Here is a 10,000-nt window from a genome sequence, read left to right on the forward strand (position 1 = left end):
GCCATGAAACCTCATGCTAGACTGTTGTCCATAAGCCATGAAACCTCATGCTAGACTGTTGTGCGTACGCCATGAAACCTCATGCTAGACTGTTGTCCATAAGCCATGAAACCTCATGCTAGACTGTTGTGCGTACGCCATGAAACCTCATGCTAGACTGTTGTCCATAAGCCATGAAACCTCATACTAGACTGTTGTGCGTACGCCATGAAACCTCATGCTAGACTGTTGTCCATAAGCCATGAAACCTCATGCTAGACTGTTGTGCGTACGCCATGAAACCTCATGCTAGACTGTTGTCCATAAGCCACGAAACCTCATGCTAGACTGTTGTGCGTACGCCATGAAACCTCATGCTAGACTGTTGTCCATAAGCCATGAAACCTCATGCTAGACTGTTGTGCGTACGCCATGAAACCTCAAGCTAGACTGTTGTCCATAAGCCATGAAACCTCATGCTAGGCTGTTGTGCGTAAGCTATGAAACCTCATGCCCTTAAGCCATGAAACCTTGTGATTGACTGTTTGTTGTTCTGTTCACCCCAGGTCATAGTCTGGGGAGACTATGGACGTATGGACCACAAATCCTTTATGGGCGTCGCACAAATCCTACTGGAGGAGCTTGACCTCTCGAGCACAGTGATTGACTGGTACAAATTGTTCCCGCCCTCCTCACTAGTGGACCCCACGCTGGCGTCTATGACCCGCCGGGCATCACAAACGTCCCTGGACGTCCCGTCGTAGTGGACTTATACCCCCTCAACCTCACTATGCCGGAAGTGACCAGGAAGTGAACGCTGAAGCGGCGGAAGCAGGGACAACCAATCAGAGGGCGATGGAAAGAGAAAAAAATGCGATGAAAAAAAAAAGAACACAATGAAAAAAAATGCTTAAAATTTGACAATCACTCCTCTCCTGTTGGTTGCTATTTTACTTTCTGTCTTTAGGTAACTTCTGCTTGTCTCAAATCTGTTTTTTTAGTTCTATGTACATTTGTTATTTGTTATTTCATTTTTTAAAGAAAAAAATACAATAATCATCAAAGGATTTTACAATTTCATTCTTTAAGGCATAGTCAGTATCGCAAGGAACGCTGCTTTTAGTGATGAGGAGACACTAGTCCACCTTTCATTTAGCACAGTTTGTGAGAGGAAAGGACTAATCCTTTTGATTTTTCAGTGAAATCAACAACAAAGAAATGTATGTCTAGTCTACACAAAGCATCAGAATGTATCAACCCAAGCCAGAGACGACCCCGCCAACTTCTCATCCTTGCAATGGCCCCAGCCTGATAGCCCCCCCTCCCCCCTCCCGCCCCCCTCCCTCAGTCTGGGGATCAACACCAAGCCTGCAGAAATGGGGTCCTCCTTAAGGTGGGTTGTCTGGAAACGCAGGGCCTTTCTTGGTGCCTAAACCTTGAGGACCCAAGTCTTCTTTTTCTTTCTTTCTGTCTTTCTTTCATTTCACTATCTTGAATTTCCTTTTTCAAATAATTTTACCACTGACAGCTAGCTTTGCATCTCTGTGATTCTGTAGTTCCTTCATCATTTAATTTTTTCTTCCTTTTTTTCACACCGTTACAAACACCTTTTTTTTTAATGAGACGATTTTTTTTCTACTCTGATGAATGCCCATAAGACACAATGTACTTAAAAAAAACTGATGTGAACATGACAGGTAAAACAAAAACAAAACAAAACAAACACTAGGGGAGTTTGATCGGCTTCCATCCATCCAGGTGGTATTAATACAATAGCACAAGAACCAAAACAATCAGTTCCCCATATTATTTTAGTTCTGAATTCTTTGGTCATGTGATTTCTTTTTAAAATAACAATTACAACAGATAGTAAGCTGTTGATGAAGACATGGACAAGAAGAGAAGACACTTGATATGATGTCTAATTTCCCTGTCTTTGTGTGATGTACTTATGTTTTCCCATTATGGAGGTAAACATACAAACTAATCTACCACTTCAGAACATCTAAAAGATTACAACGGTGATCACCTCCCACACAAGCCGGATGAAGTACAAGTCCTTTTTCGATCTACCCTTGTTTGTCAAGACACCCCAGCCCCACCCCACCCCACCTTCTGTGCACATTTGTGGGGTTTTAGTCAAAACTTCCACTAACTTCTTTATCTACTTAAAAAGCAAGCACAACACAGCTTCATTTTTTACAGCAAAAAAAAAATTAGGGAAAAAAAGGTTAAAACACAGAGAGACCAAAAAAACATGTTTATGGCAATGTTAGCTCCTCTCTTAAACTCCCCTTCATCTCTTAAATCAGTAACTTTTTTCTCTTTTTTTCTTTTTGGAAACAAATCAAGTTTGGTAATACGTTTCCTTCTTGCATCTCTGTGAATGTTAATGTGAACCACTCAAGGTTGATTGTTACAGACACACGCACCAATCGCCATCCTCCATCAGGCTAATGACTCCTCCCACCCAGGAAAGGAGGCGGAGCCGCATGACTCAGAGCTTTTCCAAGCTGCATGCACACTTTTGTAAAGCAAAACAAACAGATTAAAAAAAGATGGAGATAGGTGTTTGTTCCACATACCGTAGGCCAGCTTGTATGTTGCATGTACTTGTGCAGTTTGCTTGTACCTGAATATAAAGAGATAAAAAAAAAATGACAACAAGAAACCGAAGCCATTCACTGTCACACGTACTCACAAGGATCAGCTGAGCTCACAACCATGCCCTACATTGCCACGCTGAATGTCTCAGAACCTTCTTTTTGTTTATTTCAAGCCGCTTTGATTGTCCAACTAGTTTTTTTGTTATTATTATAAGCCCTGTGAAAAACTATATGCTCTTTGGTAGAACGCAGCAAAATGTAACCTCCCCCCTGACACCCCCACAGATGCTGTATGTTTGTGTACATCGTAATTTACCTCAAAGAGGGGGGAGGGAAAGAAGAGATTACTACACCATGGCTAATCAAAGCAGACCCAGTTATACGTGTAACTAGCCAATAACGATAGCCAATATATCACACATACAGTACTGTACATGTTACAATATAACTTCGTATAGACGCACAGAGAAGTCATTTATGCGTAAAATGTTTAATGAATATGAGTCAGCCAACCAACATCCAGGTTTTGCTCATATTTGCAAAAAGGGGCCAAGTCTGATAACCAAGACCACACATTCCGGTCCAGTGGGACTGGTAGGTGGACCTGAGATCCACCAAAGAGGCAGGCAGACTGACCAATGACCCAGGAGAAGTCAAAGGGTAAAAAAGGAGGGTCAAATGGTTGTCCTGTTTAAAAGCTGAATTCAGAGGTGTTCAGAAGGCTCTCTGTTTCGCTTTGAACCCTGCCTCTCACTGGGTTACCTGTAAACCTGTTTGATAATTAAGAAAAAAAGGAAAAAAATGTTTTCTTTTTTTTTGTTTTCTTTTAATGTCCAGTGAGGCTGAGTTTTCCTTTTCTTTTCTTTTGTCAGTATTATAGGAATAACAATGATGATGATAATTTAAAAAAATGATGATTGTTTACAATTAATGTGTTTCACTGAAATGAGAAAAGATAATTAGAAAAAAAATATCCACTGCAACATTTTTGTTTGTATACAGATGTGGCTCAAATGATGTGTATGTTTTATATTAAAAAAAGAGTTCATTTTTATTATTTACAAATAAAAAAGTGTGTGGAAGAAAATCATGGCACAGTTTCTCATGTTCTTCCCTGAGCAGACTATTTATACTTCTCTCCTAATGCATATAATATCATCAATACAGGAATTTTTCCATGCATGAACCATTTAAATCCCAATAACCTGAAACACAGTTTCATTTGGGTTCATATGGAATTACTGTATGTCATGATCTTGTCCTCACTTGTTCTCACTCTCTCTCTATCTATTTCTTTCCCTCTGTCTCTCTCCCCTCTCTTCCTTTTTTTTCTCTCTAAAAATTATACTCCGCCTGGCTGAGAAAGCAGAAGGCCTCCAAATGTACAACATCTGCTGGCAATCTCTTGACCTTCGACCCTTTGACCCTTCAGCTGTGTGGAACACAGCGTCTGGAGGAAGTGCGGGGCGCTGCTTAAGGTCACTGTGGCGATGTCTATCTACAGTGTACACGGGAAATGTCTGTCCATTAAAGTCCAATAAGTGATCTCATGTATTCATTACACTCTAAAATAAATAACAACTATGGGAAGGGGCATTCAATGTATCCTTAATTCAGCCATTTATGGATTGTGCCTGAGTTGATGTTCTAGCGTGTAAGCAGGTAACAACAAGCAACAGTACAGGTAAAGATGTCTTCGCCCATTTGCTTTTAATGGGACATCCCAACTCAGGCTATGGCCTCAGTCAAATACGATGAGTTTTCATTTCAACAATGCCCACTAGAGGGCACAGTTCCGCAAGGATGACTATGGTTCAACTGATGAAGCTTGAAGGGTTTTGGTTTCAGGGTCGGGTGCGACAATCAAAGGTGGCGCAAGGTGCACTTCTCACAATTTTGAGTAGGCTAATAACTCCATTTTAAATGATCTCAAGCGTCTAACAACTAAACCTCAACACATCCCACCCCATAAAGATGAGGACCAAAATAGGCTATCGGCAACACGCCAAATATAGCCTAATTTAATAAATAAAGTGAGTGATGTTGAAGAGTTGTGGTTGGTAGGCTACACCTGAGGAGGTCAGACCAGGACCACGGATCCATTATCAGGTTGTCTGGGTCATTTGTCTGATTATCAGAGCCATGAATCTTGCATTCGGGAAAACATAATGGAACTGAGTGGAAAGTGATGGACGATTCTTTGTTGCTATTGTTAGCATCTGATGAGACAGCACAGAGTGAACTGTAATTAGGGCCCCAGCAAAGTCAATTAGCCGCCTAATTAAGATATCCCGCTTATGGCAGAGTGAGCAGCGCATGCCGGAAGAGATTTGGGATGAACATGATACCGATCGCTCGCACTCGTATTCACGTAGGCTACGCGAAATTGAAAGCGCACGGCCAACGTTTACAGTCTTAAGATGTACCAGATGAAAATAGAATTTCTAGATAGACCACACAAATTATGGTTACATTAATCGGGTGGACCACTGCGTGCAAGAGAGAGAGTATCAGAGTCTAATTTAGAAAGTGAGGTAATAAAAACAGCATATTTCCCTCCAGTCATTAAAGCCATGTAATAGGCCTACAGAAAGCGTATTTGGCGTCTAGCTCATTTCATGTCACGGATAAACAAATTACGCAATTCTTGTTATTTGCTCATAAATGTTGTTGTTAAATAATGTGAGCCACATAATCGAAAAAACAGCAGCAGTTAAAAATTAGGATGAATGCGTCGGGACTGCGATTCAGTAGCCTACTTGTTGTGACGTAGGTTATTAATGTACACTGTATCATATGCTTACAATAAACGACATTGTTAGTTTGTTCACCAGTGGGTGCATACAGTCACAAGTTAGTCAACTGACATTAGCCGAAGTGGTTGGGCAGTTGAAATGCATAAGTGGGTTATGCAGGTAATTTGCAAATGATTCAGTGACGATGTCGAAAAAAAACTATTTTGAATGGCTTTAAAAGTAAAACGTGTTTTGGGGATATAATGCCAAAATAATTCTACTAGATCAATGCCGATTAAGCGCTTGTGTGCGCGCATGTAGACTGTACAGCCTATTGCTTGTTCGTCACAGAAAGTCACAGATGTCGTAACGCACCACGATGTCAGGAAATCGGTTGGAAAGACAACCAGCGGGTAGAGGTTTACCCTAAAACGTAAACAGTGCCAATAGTATACCATAAATGGATTCATCATATACGCAGCACACGGAACTTCACAAGTGTGCACATGGCAAAACTGCGTGTTCACACTTTACAGATTAAAATGCCCATGTTGAGGTGAATCGTTGCTACAGTCGTACAGTGGAAATGCCTGGGTATCTCCCAATGGAAAAAAATGAAATTGATAGTGACCATCTACATGGAGATCTAAAATCGCCCGCTCAACTTCTCAGCCCACTTCCTGTGAGCGCGCGCTTTGAGTGAGCGCGAGAGCGTTCTTAGTGCTGTCAAGACTAACCAGCGGTCTTCGTTTATCGTTTGCAGCTTTATAGCCAAGATCAAAGTTAGGCAGTGAGGCTCTTCTCTTACATTGTTTACACGCTTTGCGTTTGCGTTTAATACTTGCGTAGTATCTTCAACAAAATAAGGGAGGAAATAACAATCAATGCGAGAATAGTGGCGAGATATAGCGTAGGGCGCGTAGTCTACTGTCGCGACCGCGTTTAGACTCACTTGGGAAAATAGTGTATTTCACCCATGCGTGTTCTTGCGCGTGGCAGAGGTCCTGGAATCGTTATTCATTTTTATAGCTCAGTTCGTTATATTTCATATCGTTACCGTAAGTGACACACGCATGACTAAGGCGCTCTCAGCTTTCCTCCAGCCGGCGCCGGTGATGCCATGCCCCGCAACCATAGCGGAGATGAAAGCAGCTCTGGGCTCTGGATGAAAACTTCCCCTAAGGGGAACCTCACCGAGGGCCAAGGTTTGAAAGATGTGGAGACGGGCAAAAGGATTATGAACCACACGTCGAGATCTGGGGACGGCTTGCTGTCAGCCGCAGGTGCGAGCGGCGCGGAGAGCCACCGGGGGAAGCAAGGTGCTCGGCTCAGCCTGCTCGGAAAGCCGTTGGTGTACAGCGCGCAGAGCGGCAGGAGGAACGTGCGTTACCGGCGACTTCAGAATTACCTGTACAACGTCCTGGAGAGACCGCGCGCCTGGGCTTTCATATACCACGCCTTTGTGTAAGTGCATGATTTTCCAGTCAAATTCATTATGGTAACCTTCGCTATGCACGTTTGAGATAAGAGCTGGACCGTCCACTCCACCTGTTGCCGCATTTTGTTGCATCAGGTTATAACGTGTTAGTAGTATCGTTTGCCCTCAACCTATGTTAAATAACTATTAACCAAGCTTTGACATGTGATTTCGGTAGGCTTATTGGTAAAAGTAGTTCTCATTTTATGTTCGCTGTGGAAACATATAACATTAATTATTAATTAAAAACATATTCTGTTAGTGGGTCTTAATAATGTACATGAATCACTTGGTAAACACTGAAGTGTCTCTTCACCCAAGCTCGCTCTTTCTCTGTATGATTGTACATTTATGCCCCTTGCCCGATAGTGACTCATCTCAACCGAACACGGTGCTGTCTTTACCTTGTTCATAATGAATTGAGAGTCATCTAAAGTTCTTCTGAATCACTTGAAGAGCAGGTTCTTTGAGAGAAATGTAGTTATACATACGTTATGTGGGTATGTATGTAATACATTATGATCACATATAACACTTATAACTGGCGAAAGATGATTGTGTTCAAAATTCATGACTTTATACTAAATAAATATATGTGCATGTTATCTGGAGGGTTGTGTCTGTATAAGTGAGGAGATATCCATGGTGTCATTGTGGGGTTTCATGAAATGTTTTGTCGGAACACACTCTAACTACAGGGTCAGTCCTGTCTGCAGTCAGTGCAGGTAAGCACATTTTTGATGGTGTTGGCCACACTTGTGATTCTTGTCTGAAGGCTTACACACACTGACACAGGTGCACACACCACAGACACACAGACACACACACACACACACACACACACACACACACACACACACACACACACACACACACACACACACTCTATGCAAGCACACACAAACACACACACACACTGTGAAGTAGAGTGAGACTGAAGCAACATTTCTATGTCATTGCTGGCCATTTTCTTCATCTCTAAGGATTAACCGTCTGTGTGCTCCTGCGTGTCACGCAGATGGTTTTGTATTGTTCATCATGGCATACTTCACCTGTGCTGCTCTATATGGTCTTTACATTATGTGTGTGTGTGTGTGTGTGTGTGTGTGAGAGAGAGAGAGTGTGTGTGTCTGTCAGAATATGTTTAGTGATGACTTCGAGTTAGTGGCAAGATGGTTGTTATAGAGATGTGAAATATTCGAGTTAGTGGCAAGATGGTTGTTCTAGAGATGTGAAATATTTGAGGGTTGTACACTGCATGTAAGTACAGTGGTAAATTCAGCCTAAACAAAAACCTTTTGTCTATCTTCAAGTCTTCTGATTTGTGCTTCTATATAATTTGTGCTGACTCGGGTGCCTTGCACATGTAACGGTAACCAATTGCCACAGTGCTGTGCAGTGACTAACACTCACTCCCCACACACCTGAAGAGATTTGCTAGCGACCAACGCTACACCCATGGATTTCAGCCTCCTTGGGATCGCGAGCATCGTTAAACGGTAGTGCAAAAACGAGGGAAAATGCAAAAAATGGTAACGACTTTTATATCTGTCACATATTGTAATGAAAAATTATCATTCAGTGACAAAATGATATCTCTGGTCCTGAACCAATCAACAAGAACAGAAAACAGTAGTGTTACTATTGCCTGAAAGTGTGGATGTGTGTGTGTGTGTGTGTGTGTGTGTGTGTGTGTGTGTTTGTGTGTGTGTTTGTGTGTGTGTTTGTGTGTGTGTGTGTGTGTGTGTGTTTGTGTGTGTGTGTGTGTGTGTGTGTGTGTGTGTGTGTGTGTGTGTGTGTGTGTGTGTGTGTGTGTATGTGTGTGTGTGTGTGTGTGTGAATGCGGATCCTCATGCATATGCGGGGGACTGTAATGTCTGTGTGTTTCATTGCGTTTCTCACTCCGTGTAATGAGGCAGTCTGAGTCATAATTGGTACAGATTCCTCATGGTCACTCTCCAGTTCCATGGATGTGCCTTTATTATGGATAAACACGGCAATGCCTTTTTTGGACAAATGCTTGAAATCCATCCCCTCACTTGCCCCTCACTTACAGTCTGTGGAAAAAAATTGAGCGGAAAATATCTAAAAAGTAAAAGCAGCCATTGAATGCCCTTTACGCACAAGGCTCAGAAACCTACGCTACGCAGCACAGCAGAGGAGGTGCAGGCATGGCAAACAGCAGTTAGCACACATGCAGGTTAGCCTTCGCCCTGACACAAAAACATGGTTTCTCTCTGAAGACAAGCAGAAGAAGCCCAAATCCATCCTTTTGTGGATGTGAAACGGTTACACTGTGTCATAAGAGTGCTGCCCTGAGCACAAGGCCCTGTTGAGAGCGTTTGCTGATTTCCTCCTTCCTCTCCCCACTTCCTGTGTGGTTTTCAGTCCGTTGGGCGGGGAGGTCTCAAACAGGCTTCTGTGTGCGTGAGAGAGAGCCGATCACAAGCCCCCATACCCCCCCCCCCAGTTCTCTCTTTTAAATTTACTGTAAAGGCAGACCAAGCACTCTCTCGTTCTCTTTCTCTCTCTCTCTCTCTCTCTCTCTCTCTTTCTCAATTCAGTTAAAATGTAATTCAGTTCATCTTGCTTTATTGGAATAACAAGTACGCACAGCAATAAGCCCAAGCAATTAGACTGTACCCTGTAAATGTCTCTAATTTGACAATGTGATAAACAAATGAAACACATCGCTTTTTATCTCTCCTCCTCTGTCTCCCTCTTTCTCCCTCTCCCACCCTTTTCCTCTCCCCCTCTCTTTCCCTCTCTTCCTCTCTCCCCCCCCTCTATTCCCTCTCTTTCTGTCTCTCTCCATGGGTGAGTGTAGCAATTGTGTGTCCATTCAGCCTCCATTTTGGGTTTACTGTGTCCTGATCCCTGAAGAAAAGGTGGCTTGAGGTGTGTGTGTGTTTTAGGGGCGGGGGGTTATGCTAGAGGTTGATAGAGTGCGGGATAGGAAAGAAGACACTGTGACCTTTGACCTATGCTGCATTTGTGGTCAGAATGGGGAGGAAAAAATCAGGGGTAAAATCAATCAATGAGGGGTGAAATCAATCATCTTGATCAATCAAAATCAATCATCTTTTACCTGGAGCCTGTATCCAAATGTGAGCAGCTGAAGTGCTCACGGTCCTGCAGGCTTCGGTCTGTTTCTCTTTTGCAGCACTGATAGCAGGAGGAGCATCTCTTAACCTTTTGCTTAT

The 10,000-nt window shown here is 42.7% G+C and overlaps 2 protein-coding genes across 2 annotated transcripts in view; both read left to right on the top strand.

Annotated features, from left to right (window-relative positions):
• The window catches only part of rims1b (regulating synaptic membrane exocytosis 1b), a gene marked incomplete at both ends in the record, with an annotated part of 73,603 nt that extends 72,860 nt beyond the window's left edge, over nucleotides 1-743 (top strand). The window contains one exon of the mRNA XM_080843439.1: nucleotides 546-743. Within this exon, the coding sequence (XP_080699565.1) occupies nucleotides 546-743 (198 nt within the window). The remainder of the gene's footprint in view (nucleotides 1-545) is intronic.
• Nucleotides 744-6,440: 5,697 nt separating this feature from the next.
• The window catches only part of kcnq5b (potassium voltage-gated channel, KQT-like subfamily, member 5b), a gene marked incomplete at its 5' end in the record, with an annotated part of 116,454 nt that continues 112,894 nt past the window's right edge, over nucleotides 6,441-10,000 (top strand). The window contains 1 exon segment of the mRNA XM_080854011.1: nucleotides 6,441-6,784. Coding sequence (XP_080710137.1) covers nucleotides 6,441-6,784 — 344 coding nt within the window.

The sequence above is a fragment of the Sprattus sprattus genome (assembly GCF_963457725.1).
Source record: "Sprattus sprattus genome assembly, chromosome: 1".
NCBI lineage: Eukaryota > Metazoa > Chordata > Actinopteri > Clupeiformes > Clupeidae > Sprattus > Sprattus sprattus.